The sequence below is a fragment of the Microtus oregoni genome, unplaced genomic scaffold (assembly GCF_018167655.1).
Source record: "Microtus oregoni isolate MIOR12 unplaced genomic scaffold, Mior012 000033F_ref0000390, whole genome shotgun sequence".
In the NCBI taxonomy this organism is placed as follows: domain Eukaryota; kingdom Metazoa; phylum Chordata; class Mammalia; order Rodentia; family Cricetidae; genus Microtus; species Microtus oregoni.
In genome coordinates this window covers 25,262,279-25,282,001 of record NW_024543092.1, presented here as the reverse complement: position 1 = coordinate 25,282,001, position 19,723 = coordinate 25,262,279, and the positions used below count along the sequence as shown (strand labels likewise).

At 37.9% G+C, this 19,723-nt stretch overlaps 1 protein-coding gene across 4 annotated transcripts in view; it reads right to left on the bottom strand.

The window, feature by feature from the left end:
• Chd1 (chromodomain helicase DNA binding protein 1) overlaps positions 1 to 19,723 on the bottom strand; it is a 70,662-nt gene that overhangs the window by 17,804 nt on the left and 33,135 nt on the right. For all 4 annotated transcript variants that reach the window (XM_041680025.1, XM_041680028.1, XM_041680026.1 and 1 more), the window contains exons 15-29: positions 19,379 to 19,567; positions 16,927 to 17,089; positions 16,028 to 16,180; positions 12,495 to 12,566; positions 11,911 to 12,060; positions 10,232 to 10,380; positions 9,811 to 9,907; positions 9,626 to 9,721; positions 7,951 to 8,127; positions 5,098 to 5,258; positions 3,649 to 3,690; positions 2,794 to 2,924; positions 2,171 to 2,309; positions 1,853 to 2,003; positions 642 to 764 (exon numbers count right to left, since the gene is read on the bottom strand). In XM_041680025.1, the coding sequence (XP_041535959.1) occupies positions 642 to 764; positions 1,853 to 2,003; positions 2,171 to 2,309; positions 2,794 to 2,924; positions 3,649 to 3,690; positions 5,098 to 5,258; positions 7,951 to 8,127; positions 9,626 to 9,721; positions 9,811 to 9,907; positions 10,232 to 10,380; positions 11,911 to 12,060; positions 12,495 to 12,566; positions 16,028 to 16,180; positions 16,927 to 17,089; positions 19,379 to 19,567 (1,993 nt within the window). The remainder of the gene's footprint in view (positions 1 to 641; positions 765 to 1,852; positions 2,004 to 2,170; positions 2,310 to 2,793; positions 2,925 to 3,648; positions 3,691 to 5,097; positions 5,259 to 7,950; positions 8,128 to 9,625; positions 9,722 to 9,810; positions 9,908 to 10,231; positions 10,381 to 11,910; positions 12,061 to 12,494; positions 12,567 to 16,027; positions 16,181 to 16,926; positions 17,090 to 19,378; positions 19,568 to 19,723) is intronic.

The following is a 19,723-nucleotide window of genomic DNA, read 5'->3' as shown; positions in this document are numbered from 1 at the left end:
GTTCAGCCTCACAAACCAGAGAGAAATGAAACACCTTTAATCCCAGTAGCTACACTAGTTTGCCATAATCCCAGAACTAGAAAGGATTATAAATGGGAGGAGACAACTCTCAGGCTCAGTCTCATTTTGAGGATTCCTGGAGGCAGGATCACCATTTTCGGACTGAGGTCAAGGTAAGAATCAGTGGCTAGCTAGCTGCTTTGCTTTTCCGCTCTTAAGGTTGAATGAACCCCAATATCCGACAGAACCCATATGGGAGTTTCCAACCATGCATTATCTCAGGATTTCAGAAATCTGATGCTCTCCTCTGTACTCCACATGTACCAGGCAACACACACACACACACACACACACACACACAAATATTCATACACATACAATAAAAATAAATTATCAAGTCTTTTAAAAATCTTTGTTGAAGTGCCTCATAACACCGACAACACTTGACACTGTCCAATAAACTTTAAATATTTTGAAATAAGATCTGAGCCTGGCCTCTCCAAGAGCATTCACTCTACTGTCATAGCCAAAGAAAACTACTAAATTAAAGAACCAAGCCGTGTCACGGGAACCATGACAACCAGCATGGTCAAATGAACAGAAGAGTGAACTGGCCTCAGGCGTGCACAGGTCTCACTTACTGCACCACAAAGTCTCTGCGCTTCTTTCTTTGCAAGGTCTCGGCTGAGCAACTTGATGAGGTAGTCTGCACGTGTCTGTAACTGTTTAGCTTGTGGTTTTTTATCAGGATCATCTGGAAGAATCTGAAAAAGCATTTCAGGTTGTCTTTCATAAATAATATGAAAAGTTTACTGGTGAAAACCTACAATTTAGGGTGGTGGTGGCTCAGGCCTTTAATCCCAGCACTTAAGAGGCAGAGGCAGGCGGATCTCTGTGAGTTTGAGGGCAACATGGTCTAACAAGAGCTAGTTCCAGGACAGGCTCCAGAGCAACAGAGAGACCTTTCTCGAAAAAACAAAAAGAAAAACTACAATTTAATAAAAATGTATATAGCTCACACACTAAAGCTTTTAACATTCACAATATTGTTAGAATAGGTTGTATAGGAGACTACAAGAATATCAAGTTGAGTCTTGCAAACAGCACTGTTAGCAGATGGCTACAGAACACACATTTTACACCTGTATCATATGCAGAGATTTAATTCATTCTTCACTCCCTCTCTCTTGGTTGTTGCTTGTTTTCCAGACAGGGTTTTTCTGTGTAGCCCTGGCTGTCCTGGAACTCACTCTGTAGACCAGGCTGGCCTCGAACTCAGAGACCCGCCTGCCTCTGTCTCCAAGTGCTGGGATTATAGGTGTGCGCCACCAATTCCTGGCCAACTCTTCCAGCCTTACAATTTAGCCTTCACTGGCCTCAAACTTGTAGCAATTCTCTTATCTTTAAGCACTAAGATTACCAGTGTTCACCGCCATGTCTGTCTCTTAAGAATAAATACTATGTAAGTATACCTAAAAAGAAACCTCTCAATTTAGCCTGAAACCAGAAGAATGAAAGATCTAACATGGTGAGGCCAGTACTTAAAATTATTAATTTTTAAGAAAGGCATTATTATAGGACTTTAACGTTCCTTTTTTGTTTCTTTTAATAACAGAAAGATTTTAACCACTTAATGAGAAGGAAAATATACCTGTCTTATAACAAAAACATATTTCAGAAATAAAGAAATATTTTAAGATATTAAAATCAATTATTTTATTAGGACCAAGCTCTAATGTAGAAATCACATTAGAAACTTTATTTCCTTATTCTAAAACTTATTTTCAAAAAAATTAGAATAACACGAAGCCAATATTAATAGTCAACAGAGTAAAAAAAACTACTTAAGTACCTTGTGTGTTAAACTGAGGTCAGGATCCATTTTAATCATTTCCCAGCTCCCATAGCCATACTCATAGATACCGATTAACAAATTGGAATCATCTTCTCTGCCCCAGTCTATATCAAAGTGAGCTGCTTTTGTATGGCACGGGATTGTGTACCTAACATTAATGGAAGAAATTACTGCAAGTTAGTAACTGTAATATAAATTTTTATAATATTTAAGTAATTAAAACTTTTTATCAAAAATAGTCAATGATACAAAAATGTAGCAAATGTTCATAACAAAATTACTGGGCAACAGAATCTGATAGTGTGGGGGACTTACTGCTTCCTCTCCTCTGGGTCTGAAGGAATGGATTTATGCAAAGGTATCAGCTCGTCTTCATGAGCAATGACCAGCTTCGCGTTCACTTGTACTCCTGATATTCGGAATGTTGGCCCCTTCACTTTTCCAAGTCTGCCACCTTATTTTTTTAAACAAGAGTATAGAAAAACATATCTATACATAATTATGTACTTCTACAAAACAGCTTCTGTTATTTATGTTAAAATGTATTCTATTTTTTTTTTTGCTAAAAAGTCTTAAAATTCACTATATATACTACTAACTAGACCAGAAGATAAGAATTCACAGAAAGTCCTGGTGTGACTGTGTCACTAAGAGCAGGGGGGGAGGTACCACCAGCGAGTGGCCCCTAGACAAGAATTTCACAAGGATTTCTCCAGTACATCAGATTACTAAATCTTACGTAGATATTGTTCCTTATGTAGATGAATGAGAAAATGAGTATAATAAAGTAACTGTACATACTCCAAACTAATGCCACTGGTGGATATTTAAATTCTCTCCATCCACTGATGGATTCAGAAGACAGCACAATAGCAATCCCAGACACTAAATAAAGTCCAGACTCGGCCTTCAGACTGCAGGTTCACTGAAGGCCTCACCTGCTCGCTCTGTCCCTGAAGAACTGTCCTTCAGAGCCTTGACACAGCCGTTGTGCACCAGCTCTCCCAGTCTTCTGAGATCTGTTTCTGACTTGTCGACCAGTTCAGCATCTCGAGCAATCGCATCTAATCTGTAGTAAGACAACACCATTTCCAGATAAATGTTAAGTGAAATGACACAATTTTAAAAACTACGCTTATTTTGTTTCAAAATCCAAATATCATTCTATTGTCTACCCTTTCTACTCTAGCTTATATAGCAAGTACAGAAGACAGAACACTAGAACAGCTTATCAGAGAATCCGTTTATCACACATTCAGGAGCAAAAGGTAGATTATATAGAACCATTAAAAACCCTCTTCAGAGCTGACTGAAAAAGGAGTGATAAAATCTCATGAGAATTATAGAATTATACATGAAAAGGTCCTGAGATTTGTATTGCCATAGAACTGATAAAGATTAGCCTGGCAAATACTGTCGCATTTTTAAGCAATCCAACGCAAAATAAAATAGAATGTATCTCTATTTTGTGAATTTTTATGAGAAAAGGATGAAAAAACTAATTTGAGTCTTTGCTGCTCTGTATTCAATTTAGTACAAAAGACAAAGAAGTCAGGATATATTTGTAACTTAGTCCCTCTATAATAAATCTATATTCTTTCTACAAAATTCTGGAGACTCAAAATCCATACAAACACATTCGGTAATCAATCTGCAACTTGGTCCCTACCAATTTCTAAACATGTTCATTAAAGCAGATTTAATCAGTAGCTAAACTGAATGGCAACTAAATAAATAAACATGACAATACAGTACACATTTCATAAACGAATGAAAATGGTAAATGCGTTTACCTTTCCAGAGGGCCACCAAATTTCTTATAGCTCTTGATAAACCTAACAGAAAATAAATGTTTGGTTCAAATGTGTTCTATAAAACTGTTTATATATGTTTGTGTGTGTGTATGTGTGTGTGTATGTACACACACACACATATAAATATATAAAATATTTATGTGGACTGGGCTGTAGCTCAATGGTACAGAGCTTGATGAGAATGCACAAAGGCCCTGGATTTGATTCCCAGCACTGCAGAAAACAAAACAATGATCAGACACAGACATACACACCCCTCCCTCTGTATTCAAACTGCATATGGAAATAAGAATGGAGTCAGGCATGGTAGTGCACTTCTACAATGCTAGCATTAGGAGGCGGAAGGAAGCCTGAGACCCTGTGTCAAAATAACAAAAACCAAATCAAACCAAAGCAAAACACTTTTTGGTGGAAAAACAAACAAACAAACAAACTTAAAGGACTGTTCCCTAATTTAAAAAAAGAAAAAAAAAGCTATAAATTGTTAGGACATTAAGTTATAGGAAATAAAACACTTTAACACCCAAGAAGAGGCTAAGATAGCAATATAAATAAAACAATAGAAGCTAAATTTTATTTTAGAAATTACTTTATTATTTTCATAAGACAAAAAAGTTTCAAAGCTACCACAAGTGGAGTGTCTCCAGAGTGACCATCCACAGTGCCTCATCACACTCCCAAAGCTGATCAAGGCTTACTCAAAGGGTTAATTCGGGTGAGCATTATACCAACAGTGGAAAACAAAAATTTACGTCACAACAAAGCAACTTAAGTGGTTGATAGATGAAGGAAAATATCCAGAAAGTAGATGATATGCTTCTTCAACTAAAGACAGAAAAGTCCAGCAAATCAGATGGTCACAAAACTTCCCTTAATGAAAACTAACAATGCATTTAGTTTTGTTGTAGGGACAATGAGGAAGAACTTTGTCAGGTCTATGATTTAAAGGAAAAGAGTTAAAAATAACTGGAAAGAAACAAACTTCCAAAACAAAAATGAACAAGCTTTTATCAACTTTACAGATGCTGCATAAGCTAAGCTGTCTTCACTCCCCTTGAAGACCTGTGCACACAGCGTATTCAACAGAGGTACATCAATCCCCATGGCCAGTCTGATTTCCACCTGCCTAAATCAGACAATAGCTTTTTCCTTTTCTTTCTCTCTCTCTGTCTCTCAATGCAATTTTATTATTCAAAGGGATCACTCTGAACCACAGTAAGAGGAAACAATTTGAATATTCAAGTGGTGTAACAAAAACAACGTGAAAACATTACACGTCACACCTTTTCTTCAAAGTTATAATCCATATCTAAAAGTAGAACTCCGCAAATATCTATTCTACCCTGTAAAACCTCTTAATCTAGTTTTTATATTCAGTTTTATGTTCTAAAACCACCAAGTTAACAAGATGGTGACATGTCCTCTTACCGCCTAATTTCTGCATCACTAAATCCTTTAATGTTCTCCCGAGGGATGGTGCGTGGTCTCCCGCGCTTCTTTGGTCGTTTCCTTTCCGAGATGGAGTCACTGTCAGAGCCAGAGTACCGCCTGCTTCTGCTCCGCCTCCCTTCACTTCCATTGAAACTTATCTGGAAACAATAAAGAATATCCCCAAATACAGGGTAAGAAGCCTTTATCTTATGGGCAAAGACAAATACAGTGAACTACTATAAAAACTTTCAAAACATTAATCCACAAATGGAAACTATTCCAAAGCCAAAAGCAATTAATAATCAATAGAGAATGATATAACATGTACTGATGAGGGTTAATGAGCTTAGTATTTGAGGCTTAAGAATAAAACAAGAAAATAACCAACTTTCTATAAAAATATAATGGCTATTAATTGGCAATCAGTTAATTGTTATAAATACAAAACTGTATGAGGTCAATAATATTTAAAAGAAAAACAATGAAATACAATTTCCTTTTAAATGTATTCACTTGGTAAACACTGAGTAAGCAACAGGACCCTTATCTGCACTGTGATGAAACTGACAGCATGGGCAGAGGTCTGTGTCTGCGCTTATGAAACAACAGGGTAACTTGGCAATATTCTATCACATGCATCAGAAGTCATCACTCTGCTGACCCACACACATCACATCTAGGCATTTTTCCTCAGAAATGTGAAGGTGATTGTCCAATAAAATTCTTTATATAGTGAAAAATGAAGGAAATCAGGCATTTACTAAAGAGGAAGTAGACAAGTAGCCCACAGGATGGAGTGCTGAGAAGCTACTCAAACGTGTGTTGTAAAGGGATAAAACAAGTTCCAAATTAGCATGAACTCAAGCTAATTAGTCGAATGTGGGTGATTTTAAATGCTGTGTTGATACATTTTACAGTAACATCGCTAGGCATATATCTGGGGAGACAGAGTCTTCAGTATTTTCCTTCTAAATATCATCCTCCATTGCTTTTTCTAAATAAGATGATCAGATATTTTCAAAAAAAAAAAAGTCACACAGGGCACATGAGTACCTATTTATAACATTTTTTTTTTAATGAATACACCAAAATATAAACTAAGTCTCTGGAGGTTCCCAAAGCTTTGTGTGCTAAAGGTTACGTAGGTGAGTACATTCTCAACTGTTTTAATTTCATCTTAACTTTCGGAAGAACTCTCACTTTGCTATATTTCCTGTGCACTACTGAAAATGTCACGTTGACGTCTGCAGAAGTAAGCACAAATAAGACACACCATATACAGTAACCTTACTTCTGCCTGTTGGGTAAGTTAGTAGAATACTGCATATACCCAAACTGAAAACCTAACTTATAACGCTATTAACTTTTAAACATACACCAAAACTAAATCACAAAACAGCTTCAACATCTAAATCAAAGTATTTCCAAGAAGAGATTAAGGACTATGAGCAGGTACAAGGACTAAGCCAGCTGCAGTTTACTGAAGGCGAGAATTACCAAGCACAAGAACACAGGACACCTGTGATCAAGGGCTGCAGTAAAACCCCCAAACCTGTGCTGGGTGTGTAGTAAAGCCCAGCAAGGCAAATGAATGAATAGTGGGAAAACCTAAGAAAGGCAAAGTCAACTTTCCCAAGCTTACAGACTCTTCACTCTCACTGAGAGCATGGGAGGAGACCCCCAACAAACAGAACGAAGAACAGAAGGTTTTCACTTATTCAAATTGTAGTAAGATGCCAAAACACTCAGTAATCAAGGCAATCTTAAAGTGCAATACACTAACAAAAGGAAACAAGAAATCTAGTACTGGGTGTTTTTATTTTCTTAAAGATGTTAAAAACAACCCAACTAAATTATGGACCAAAGAAGTCAAAGTGAGAGATAATACAGTAGTATCAAACAAAAAAATTATAACAAGAGATGATAAACTTTGGAAGATTCAAAAAAAAGTTGTAAGAGAAAATTACAATACTAGATGTGGTATGATGGAGGAAGGTCATTGGTTAAATAAAAAGAAACTGCTTGGCCCTCATTGGTTAGAAGATAGATGGGAGGAGTAAACAGAACAGAATGCTGGGAGGAAGAGGAAGTGAGCTCAGACTCGACAGCTCTCCTCTCGGGAGCAGACGCCTCAGAGATGCCATGCCCCGCTCCCGGGCAGACACACGCCATGAAGCTCCGACCCAGGATGGACTAGGCTAGAATCTTCCCGGTAAGACCGGTTCTCACAGATTATTAGAGATGGGTTGATCGGGATATCAGAATTAGCCTGTAAGGGCTAGAGCTAAAGGGCCAAGCAGTGTTTAAATGAATACAGTTTGTGTGTTGTTATTTCGGGCATAAGCTAGCCATGTGGGCAGCTGGGGTGCTGGGGACGCAGCCCCGCCGCTCATATTACTACAGTGGTAAGTGAAGAATAATCTTAATTTAGTTTCTAAACTCACATCTTATAAGAAAGTAAAAACAACAAATTAAATCAAAAGAAATGGTAACAGAAACAAACTAGTGAAAAAAAAAACCTAGTTCTTTGAAAAATAAATAAAGCTGTACCTAGAATAATTAAAAAAAAGTTACCAGTATTAGGAATAAAGGGCAGGTGTCCCTAAATACCCTAAAGACATAAAATAACAGATGACAATATCCATCAATTAAGTAAGAAAAATTCCCAGATCTACAAAATACTCCAAGATCGGAGGAAACACTTTCCAACTCATTTTATTAGGCAAATTATCAAAGAAATTAAGAGGAAAAAATTATAAAGTTACTGTTCATAACCAAACAAAAAGAACATTTACTCTAAGCATCATGAGATACTGTTATGATAACAATATTCTAAAATCACACAGTCACCTGCTTTGCACAGTTTCTCATTCTTGGAAGCATATAAATTTCTTCAAGTTCCTTCTGTCTTTCTTCCTCTTCTAATCGTCTTCTTTGATCTTCTGGAATGATTTCCTCCCAGTTCTTTGAATTTCTCTCAGGTTCCAATTCAATGTCATCTTCATCCATATTTGAAAAGTTGGCAACCTGATAAAATTCCAGAATTTTAACAGAGTAAGTACAGTAGACAATATTTAACCCTATTTAATCATTTATTTAGTCACATTTATTCTTTTCATCAGCCTCTGCTGTAACTGGGGCTGTCAACCCAGCTGGTTTCCCCCAAAAAAGTACAACAGTCATTAACCTCAAGATCCCTCCTCACCATCTCAACAACCAAACAAAAACCTAAATATCTCAAGACAATGACTATAAATTTAGCTAGCACCGCCAATTACATAGTTGTTTCTTCATTAGAGTAAAGCAGATCAAGCCAACGGACCTCTCTGATTCCTCCTTCCTGCACTGGCTCTCTGTGCTGCTACATGGTATTATTAGTAATTAGTAACAGAACAAGGCTGACAACAAACGAGTAGCAGACAAAGTAACACAAATACGGTAATGTATTGTAGTAAGATGCTATACGACCTTCTGAAGGAATTCCTAGACTACTCTATCAACTACTAAGTGCCAAAGAATGCTCCTCCCCTTTCATAAAAACAGAACGTGAAGAGTAGCTGACAGATTCCTCCGTAAATAACTAGGTTTCTAGACCTTGGCTTCCTTCCCATTTCTAAAGGAATGGATAGAAACTAACCTGTAAAGATAATACATTTAAAGTTTTAAGAAGATATTCAGCCAATACTCAAGGCTAATTATATAAAAACTCAAACATAATTGAATGAAGAAAAAAAAACTTATGCCTACTGTTCATAAAGTTCTAGGCAAACATGTACTCTATAAGTACTTATAAATAAAAATAAATTTAAAAAATAGGCAGCCTTAAAAGGCAGCTAGTCATATAAGAATACCAACTCACTGGCATATAAATAATTCACATTTACTCTAAGTCGTGGGTTTTTCCTTTATTGCCTCTCCCCAACAAGCAGTTAATCAAGGCAAATGGTGCAATGGGCTACAGGAAAAACAATCTGCTAGATCATGACCCAAGTGACAGGTTTCCAAATCTTTATTTCATTTTGTTTTCTGTTTTATTTCCCCACCCCCAGTCCATCCTCTATCCTCCAGAGTACTGAGTGAGTCATTTTAAGTCCCTGGTATTCACCATTACAATTAGTATGGAGTGAATGAACAACTAATTGATTCCTAAGAACCACACAGACGGCTAAGGTACAGAGGAACCTGTTTGTCTTTTTTGGTTTTGAGCTTGAGCCAAGAAACCTGCTTTTAAAAATACTACTACTAATAAAATTTAAGAAAAACCTGAACCCTGCTCAACTTCCCCCTGAAGTCAGGTGACTTATGTTGTGTCAGCCCTCAGCAAGCCAGCGACATTTACATGTAACAGCTACTTACTCTGACTGACTTTCTGGAGAGTTCTTATTTTTGATAATTTGTAAATTAATTTTTGTTGTAATCTACCCAAAAAAAATTGAAGTTATGAAGGAGGCAGAGTGAAGTACACTGAGGGACCTGACCTGCAGTAATAAACAGATATGATCATGGAGGAGGAAGGCAGGCTTACCTTGAACTGGGAAAGGAGCTCATCCCCTACAGTCAGGGGGCCTGGCTCATTTTCATGCGTTTCAGCTCTCTTCAAGATTTCATCTATATCCATTTCCTGTATTAAAAGGAAATTTTTATCATAAATGCACTTGAGCCTTTCCCGTATCTAACAGACAACACGTATCCAGTGTAACTGTTACTAACCTGGGGCTCTTGCTCTTCTCCTTCAGGCTCCTTAAAAAGCTCCTCAGCACCAAACTTTAAAATTGCGGATAACTCCTCTTTATTAAAGGGGGTAGAACTGAAAACAGGAAAAAAACAAAAACTCAATCTTAACAGAAACATTTCAAAGCATATTCAGGAAGCTGTGTGGTCAGAGTTTTAATTTCCTTATTTTAAACTAAGAAACTTGAGACACAGAAATTAAGAGATTCCTCTAGGTGATCAGTGTCTAATAGTAAAGCCAGGTATTTGTATGTATGCTTCTAACACAAATCAGTCTAACGTGTTAAAAGCATAAAAATTAACCACACTACATACAGGACACTGTGATCCACTCGCAGTGATCAGTCAGAAGACACGAGCTCAGGGTGCCCCAGAGGGATTCTCTATGGTGAGTACCGACCTTGACGGGGCAGAACCTGTGTGCAGCACCGTCTTCCCGGTCGTGTCCATTCTTTGAATCACAAGATGATCCAAAACCATTTTCTTTTTGGCCCTTTCAAGAATATCTTCTTCAACTGATCCCTTTGTTACTAAACGATATATATTCACCTACAAAGACAAGCATGAGAAGCAAGCTGCATGTAAGAGGATCTTTGCTGACCTGAGAGCCCAAATGGCAGTACATAGATCAGTTCATCCTCTACTAACTTTCAAATTCTCATATGTAAAACTAAGTTTTTTAATTTTGTAACAATGTGCCACATCTAAAGAGAAAGTCCTGCCATTTATAAAACTATTTGAGGGGCGAGAGATGGCTCAACAGTTAAGAGCACTGGCTGCTGGCTGATTTTCCAGAGGATCCGAGTTCAACTCCCAACAACCACATGGCAGCTCACAACTGCCTCTAACTCCAGTTTCAAGGGATCCAACACTTTCACATAGACATATATGCAGGCAAAATGACTGCTCATTCAATAAAAATAAATTATTAAAAAAACACAACTATTTGAATGTATCCTTCTTTCCTACATTTTTTTCCCTTAGCTCTGCTTTATTGCCCTAAGAGCACACTTTAGAAACAGTTTTAAAAACAAACCATGTAGCTGGGCGGTGGTGGCGCACGCTTTTAATCCCAGCACTCAGGAGGCAGAGGCAGGCAGATCTCTGTGAGTTCAAGGCCAGCCTGGTCTACAAGACCTAGTTCCAGGACAGGAACCAAAAAAGCTACCGAGAAACCCTGTCTCGAAAATCCCCCCCAAAAAAAGAAAAAAAAAACCATGTACACAATGGGCACAATGGGAATTGGATCCAGGCTGGTGCCACTTGACTCATAATAATCCCAAACAATGTGCTTTTACATAAAACATTAGAGGGAAAAATGAGGTCATGTGGTACTGATGAGTGGTCTGGGTAGCAGAGGAGCAGTTCAGCGATGGCCAGGTCACACCTCCTTCCAGCCGCACTGCCATAGATAAGTCAGGGTGCTTCCCATCACTTAACTCACACACAAGCATCGTCCCGTGACTTGACCTTCCTGATCTGCTGTTGTCTCATCAAACTCCACCCCCAGCTATAAACTGATCGCTGTGTTCTTGAAGGTGAAATTCTGCTTTCGAGGGTCCTCTGAACAAGGTGGTCTTTATACAGTTTCTTTAATTATGTTTTATTAGATATTTGAGTGCATAGATGACATAGGTCTCCCTAAAAGAAGTTCCACTATAAACAAACTAACCAGAATGACAAGGGCTGATGCTTGGAGAAACTGTTCCTGGCCAAAGACTCAGAACCACCTTGTTCAGTTCAAACAAAGCGAAGGCTGCATAGCAGTGGATGGATCCTCAGCTGGGGCCGGTGATCATATGTAGCAAGCCTTGTATCCACTACCTGAACCATCAAAGGTTAATAAGCAGGCCAACAAATGGCATTTTTCTATTGAATAGGTACCATTCATTCTAGCTACAATCTAAACAGAGCCTCACACAAAGTTCCCTCAGTTCTGCCAGACTCTGGGTTCCCTGCTGCTCATCCAATCTGCATGACTGGGTCTCAATTATCTTCTCATTGTCTTAGTTAATTCAATACAGTAGCTTTTAAAAAGAAGAAAACTACTCAAAACAGTCAAATAACAAATTAAAATACCTGCTTCTTCTGCCCAATTCGATGAGCTCTTGCTTGAGCCTGAAGATCATTTTGTGGATTCCAATCAGAATCAAATATAACAACAGTGTCAGCAGAGGCTAGGTTAATGCCTAACCCCCCAGCTCTTGTAGAAAGCAAAAAGCAGAAATCCTACAAGGAATTTTAAATATACATGTTAGATCTAAGCTGTTACCAATATCAGTATATTACTCAAAGTAATTTTACAACTGATTTCTGAATTGAAAATGTTTTACATTAATGACACTATTAAATTGAAAGTCAACATTAAAAATTAACTAACACTGGTTTGTAGCTCAAGTGACAGAGCTTTGTTCCTAGCAGCACAAGATCCTGGGTTCACTCTCCAACAATGTAAACAACAGTAACAATAATAGCAACTAATGTGTAAATCTTTACAAGATTCCATCATAAACCCATGCTAATGATAGGAGGCTAATTTATACTGAAGTAAATGAACTAAAATACCAGTGACAGGTCAGATTTCACATATAATACAAACTAAAAAGTTAGTTAGAAGACACACAACGACTAAAACAAACGTATAATTTAAAGAGCTATCATACCTCTGATCCGTCGGCATTGAAATGATCTAGAGCTTGTTTCCTCAGCTCCCCTTTTATTGATCCATCTAATCTCTAGGATAAAACAAATTGAAATAATTCACAAACCACAGTCAAATGTTAAACAACTAAAATCAGTAAGTCCAGTGTGGGTACTGGGTAGCAACATTAGAACCACCTGAGAACAGAAATCGTTGGTTACAGAGCCCAACCCGGATCTTCTGAACCAGAAACCCCAGAACGAGAGAGCTCAGCAAACACCAGCTGACTAATTCCAATAAATGCTCCACTCTGAAGGCACGGTGGAATCCATCCGGTCAGGCAGCCTCCAATATAGTGGTTTCTTCAACTCAGACAAGTGATTCTGTTTCCCCCCCTTTACCTGTTTCTTTGGTAGTAAAGTAGAGCCAATGAGAAAACAGCACAGCAGCCAATGAAATGTGTACTAAACATTAGCTACTATTGAGCGTGGGGTGTGACATCATAGCAGAGAGCATTTGCCTAACTGCATGTGAGGCTTCTGGTTCAATCGCTGGCATGGGGAAGGGGGCTGTTACATATGTACTCGTCGGCTGTATGTACACTGTAGTAACTTGTTACTCCAATCCATTCATTTTCTTTTGTTTCTGTAACACTGAAGATTAAACCCAGAGCCTCACATTTGAGGCAAGCACTGTATCATCTGAGCTACATGCTATCTGATGCCCATGTATATGTCAACATATACATTTTTACCAGCTGATAACATTTAATAATTATTTTTAGCACTAATTCTCCATTGATAAGTTATAAAAAGGAAGTTTTTAATAAGAAAAATTAACATGCAAAAATTTATTCATAATCAATGTTACATTGTTTGACTATTATAATTTCAATACTGTCAGAAAAAATTGCACAAGTGTAAATTATTACTCAGAGATAATGACTGTTTAAGAAATGGAAAGTTGGGGGTGGAGATAGCTCAGTGGTAGAGCAGGTCCTGGGTTCAGTCCTCAGCTGGGTGAGGAGGGAGGGTGGAAACTCTAAAGCAATTCTGCTTAAAAGCAAGATGAAGAACCAAGTATCTATGACATTTCTGCAAATCAGCAACAAAACTAACAATAAAAACGTACTGGCTTTGTGGGAGCCTAGGCAGTTTGGATGCTCACCTTACCAGACCTGGATGGAGGTGGGTGGTCATTGGACTTCCCACAGGGCAGGGAACCCTGACTGCTCTTTGGGCTGATGAGGGAGGGGGACTTGATTGGGGGAGGGGGAGGGAAATGGGAGGCGGCGGCAGGGAAGAGACAGAAATCTTTAATAAATAAATAAATTAAAGATACAATAGGAAAAAAAACTTAGGACACTATCTATAACAGTAAAGACAAAAATGTGGGAAAATATAAAATATATACAAAAATGTGTGAAGTTTCTCAGAGTGTGGTTCTGTGTGGTACGCTTTTCTAGTAGACACTGACACAAACAGCAAACACACTTTTTGTTTTTGGATAAAGTGTATTTTTGGTTGCTTGATAAACTTTTTATTTTGGACTATACCTGTAAGACAAAAATCATACTGAAACCTAGGCTATGACTTAGTTGAGTTTCAAGTTTCAAACAGAGTAGAGGTAAAACAGGTTTAGCTTCTTTGCTGGTTTTTGAGACAGGTCAGTGAATCCCTGGCTGGCCTTAAAACCCAGACATCCGACTGCCTCTGCCTCGCCAGTGTTGGAATTGAAGGCGTGCAATAACATGCCCAGCAAAACAGGTTCTTCCAAAACAGATTTTCAACCCTATCTTAGTTCCTGGACTCTTACAGTCTCTGTAATAAAGATAATGAGTGTCTCACATCTCACACCGACAGCTTACCATCCACTTCCTTAAACCTGCTACGTCTTTTACCACAGGCTGCTGATCACTCGGATTCTACTTTCCCACCTCTCGGCCGTGAACCCTGCACAGCCCCCTTCCTGATCCCAGACCTCGATACTTTCTTGCTGCTAGACTAACTTTCTTGAAAAGAAACAGATAGTGTATGTTAAAGTTATAATTTTTCAAAGATTATTTTTATTTTTTGTTATGTGTTGTTCTATGTGTTCCTGAAGGCCAGAAGATGTTAAAAGAGTGGGGGCTACAAGTGTCAAGAATCCCCGGGCATGTGTGCTAGCGACCAACTCTGGTCCTTCAAGAGCAGCAAGTGCTCTCAACTGCTGAGCACTCTCTAGGACCCAGCACTGATTTTTAAAGAAACCTGGGACTGCTTGAGCCTCTTAGGAGGCTGAAGTGGAAGGATCTTGTTCAAAGCCAGCATGAGCAAGGCTTATCTAAACAGTAGAAAGAGTGGAGATGTAGCTAGTCTGTAGAGTATTTAGCTGGCATGCACATAAAACAAGCATGGCTGCACATGCCCAATACTTGAGGGAGACACCAGCAATGTAACCATGACTACACGGGGAGTTATACAAGGATTGTGAGAATTTCACTGTTTTATATTTCTAATGAAGAGGTCTAAGCCTGAAAAAAGAATTATGTTTCTTTTCCATTAAAATAAAAATTAGTAAAACCTAGACTGGTCATGAATCACTTATTTTGGCATGGCTTAAATAAACAGATATTTAACTGAGAGGAGCAATCTAGGAATGAGAGGCAGTCTGGGCAGAGGACTGGAGCTTTCAGATCAATCTGTACCTTTCCCACTTGATACAAAACTGCTGTTTGATTACAAATGGCGGTACCGCTGTCTGCCCTTAAATTACTATGGGTTTTTATGTACTAATATCACTGTCTTTCATAACACATAGCAGGTGCAGCATTTCTACTTGTAAACTACATGTGTAACATCTGCATACTAGTCTCATTATGATTCTGCCCACATTAAATACACACCACTCACTAGCTGTGTATACTGAAGGTCGCCTATGTGCCTGGTACTACTCAATGGGGGACAATAATCTGACTTAGGTACAGATGTTTGCAAAGCAAGCCTGAGAACCTGAGTCCAACCCTGGAGCCCTCTGACCTCCATGGGAGCACCCATGAGCACACACACAATGGATGAAAAAGAAATGAATCCCTAGGTGTAAAGTACTGAAAATATGACCTGATTCTAATAGGAAAACACTCCTCAGCGTAGGCTTTAATCCCTCCGAATGAATGCCAGTATGCATCTTAAGTAGACAGACAGGAGGCCCCCTTACTTTGATATGATCCTTTATATCAGCAAACTATGGATCAGGCTAACCACAAATACACAGGTCATGGGAACCTGCTCTCCTTCCTCTGACGTCATCTTAATTCACAAAGCTTCCCCTTCAGACCTCTCTTAGCCTAGAAATACTGTCTTAGTCTAGCTTTTTAACAATATATAACATATAAAACAGAATTAAAATTAAAATTAGTGAAAAATTGAAACTCTTAGAGAGAAAACAATGACAAATATAATTCTCTAAGTAGATATGCTTAAGAAAAATATAATTTATATGCAAAATAATCTCAAAAGTAACTCTACAAAATAAGCGGAAGAACATGGTGAAACTTAAAGACAATGAAATGCTTACTTGAAAGGGGAATTGACGATACTTCAAATATTCTGCGAGTATATCTAACATCCGCACCATCTGAGAAAAAATGAGCACTCGGTTGCCTCTTTCTCTTAGGCGAATTAACAGCTTGTCTAGAAGAATTAATTTTCCGCTACTACGGATTAAGTGCTAAAGAAACAATAAATTAAAACTATTACAACATGTGATAAAAATAAATAGCACAATGTTCCACTTAATATTGCAGTTGCTCCAATTATTTCCAACTGAGATTTTAAGTTTTTCACACTGCTGCAGAGAAACTTTAGCTTTCAAACTTCCTAGGACTTCCCGGCTTTCCTCCACTATGCAATCCAGGCCACCCCGCCATGCGGCACTCACTCCACTCTGTCCTCAGCAGGAAAAGGTGCTGCATCGTTCTATTTGCTGCCACTTACACTATTTCTCCAAGTCTTAGCCAAAACAAACATCCGTTAAAAAAAACAGCAATTAAAAAATACTTTAAAGATCAAGCAAACATGTTTTTAATTATAAGCTCCTCACCCTTCAATGCGCTACTGTGAATTACAAATGTCTTCTCGGTTCTGATCTGCCATCCAACAGTAACGGGTGGGGAGGAACTACAGAGGCCAAGCCCTCTTAAGATCAGCTCCACCACAACCAAGGACACACTAATGGCTTTGTGTCTGATAAATCACTACAACCCTCTGGCTTGGAACACTATGCTTACAAATTACAATCTTAAAAGCTTTCATAAATATAAAAATAACCAAGATAATTATTTAAATAAACATCAGCAAAAGAGAGCTTCTAATACGTTAAATCACTGTGTCATTTTAAACTAAAATACATATTTAAACTGAAATATATATTCTTAGAATTCTGCTTTACCGAAAGTAATAATTAAAAGTTCTTACTTGTAAGGCCTCCTGTTTATTATAGAATTCATTATTATCTGGCGGTTTAATGAGGTAGCAATGGTTACAACATTTCTTTAGCTCCATCATAATGTTCAAAAAGCCTGAGGTACTGCCCTTGGAACCTTTGCTGAGGGCTTTGTAATTCCTAGTTAAAATCCATCTTCAAAACAAAAGCCACAGACAATGATCAGCATCACCAGGACAAATCCTGAAAGCTTAAAAACAACACTAGCACCAAATCAAAATTTCGTCATTCTGAAGCTCACAATGAGATACAGATGGACTGAACTTTAAAATACAAAAACAAAAACATGAAGGCTTTACAAAGTAAAATAGATACATTAATGCTTTTCTTGAGTTTTGTGAAGCAGTGGTCCACTTATCAATCCTCTTACAATTTCATTCCATCTGACAAGTTTTTAGAGCTACATCTTTTCCACAGATTACCTGGCTTTAGTCATACTGCCCTCTCTAAACAGTAGTTATGTAGAGAAAAAAAACCACTCCACAAACTGCATACAATGCTCTCCAAAGCCTACTCTAGCTACCTATTATTAATAACTTCTTTTCTGGCAAAGGAAAGGAAGTTTCTTAGCTTATAGAGACTTAAAGCGCCCCCAATATTCTTTATTTATTACCTTCCTTTTCTGTTGGTTACTCAACATTTGCCTGTCCCCGTGCAGTGCCTGATTCTGTAAGAGGCCTTAAAGACTCAACACTTATTTTACCGTATTTACAATTTCTCCGGTGTTTTTGGAGAAGATACTATAAAACTTTTTACAGAACTTGGTGGCAATCTTTCAGATAGGGTCAAGGCTAATTTGGGCATCAGTTAGGACTAACTGCACCACCACACCAACACCCCAGCAGGAAGTACATACACAATTTACAACCGTATTTTATTACCATAGTAACAAGAAAAGTACCCAGAAGATGCATAAGTTTATAATAAACAATCAGTACTGAGAGAATTATGGGGGTTATATCTTTTTCCTTTTAACTTTTTCAAATTCTTTTTATTTTTAAATTTTCCAAACACAACCACAAATAATACTTAAGAAGAATATTACCCTTTTCCACTATAAAATATTCCCTCCATAAATAAATCTAAACAAACACCCGATCTACAGGAAATAAAGGGAATATTTTTAAACATTCCAGAAATATAAACTAGGATAAATCCACACTGTGCAAACCTTACTCGGAAAACTGTTCTCCTTATCAAAGTAATTTTAAAGGGGTGAAGGGAGACCTACAAATGGAGCACTAATTGCCACAAAAAGTTTGAGGTAACACATACTGACATCAAAAACTTATAAAAATTTAGCCGGGCGGTGATGGCGCACGCCTGTAATCCCAGCACTCGGGAGGCAGAGGCAGGCGGATCTCTGTGAGTTCGAGACCAGCCTGGTCTACAGAGCTAGTTCCAGGACAGGCTCCAAAACCACAGAGAAACCTTGTCTCGAAAAAAACCAAAAAAAAAAAAAAAAACTTATAAAAATTTAAAGTGGGCCATTAATAGTATTTTTAGAAAATCATTAGGTACATGAAAATATGATTAAAAACTACCTCTAGCATGTGTGAAAAAAACAAGGAACTAGAGATAGAGAAAAACCCAAGTGCTAGTAAGCTCAAACTAAGTCACAGGTACTAGGAGTACTTTTCGAGGAAGGTCATGCCCAATAGATAGCCCAGGCTTGCCTGGGACTAAGTACCAGGATGAACTTGCAATCTCAATCTTGCGCTGATAACCTCCCAAGTCTAATTATGTGCCATAACACCTTCAATTTAACTGTTTAAGATTCCAAATAGTTGTAAATATTTCAATAGATGTTAGGACATACTTTTGTTTTTATTCTTTGAAAAGTCACTAAATAAATTTAACAAAAAATTTACACAAAATAAGACTTGTTTATGTTTTTTTTTTAAAGAAAAATGGTTTAAAATTTTGTCTCATTTCTTTACCGCTGTCAATTACCACAATTACTAGAACACATGAGGCTATTGAACCCTAGGAGAGCACACAATGATGTGTGAAGAATGTGGCCCAGAGGCTAGAGATGGTTCAGTGGTTAAGAGCAGTTGCTACCCTTGCAGAGGACCTGAGTTCAGTTCTCAGAACGCACACAGAAGTTCACCCATATCTGTAACTCAAGTTCCAACAGATCCTATGCAGTATTCTGGCCTCTAGGCACCAGGCATGTACATGATACACATACATCCATGCACACAAAGCTCATACACAAACCTTTGAAGACAATGATTTAATCTTGGACCCATCATTAAAGCTGCCTGCTAAGTAGCCTCAAAATGCACTTATTCTAAAGCTGAAGGTGTGGCCCACAACAGTTGGTTCTGAATGGAGGTCTGGACTCAGAATGCACTTATTCTAAAGCTGAAGTGTGGCCCACAGCAGTTGGTTCTGAACGGAGGTCTGGACTCAGCTTACTTGTAATATTGTTTCTGTAAAGCACTCATTTCCATCCTTAAAATTTGCTCAACCTTGGCAGGAAGAGATTTTTCCACATCTTTCTTAACTCTGCGTAACAGAAATGGCTCAAGCTCCTTGTGAAGGCTTGCATAACCATATTCTCTGCCTTTACCATGTTCTTCTTCAAAATCTTCCCATGAAGAAAACCTAAAAAATTTAAAGAAGAGTTATTGAAATTAGCAAATGTTAGAGCAAAAATGAATCAACTCTGAAAGTCTCCCACCCAAAAAGTCCCTCCTATACATACATTGACATATAAAAATATTTGTGAGTGTACATGTATATATGTATCTATATGCATAT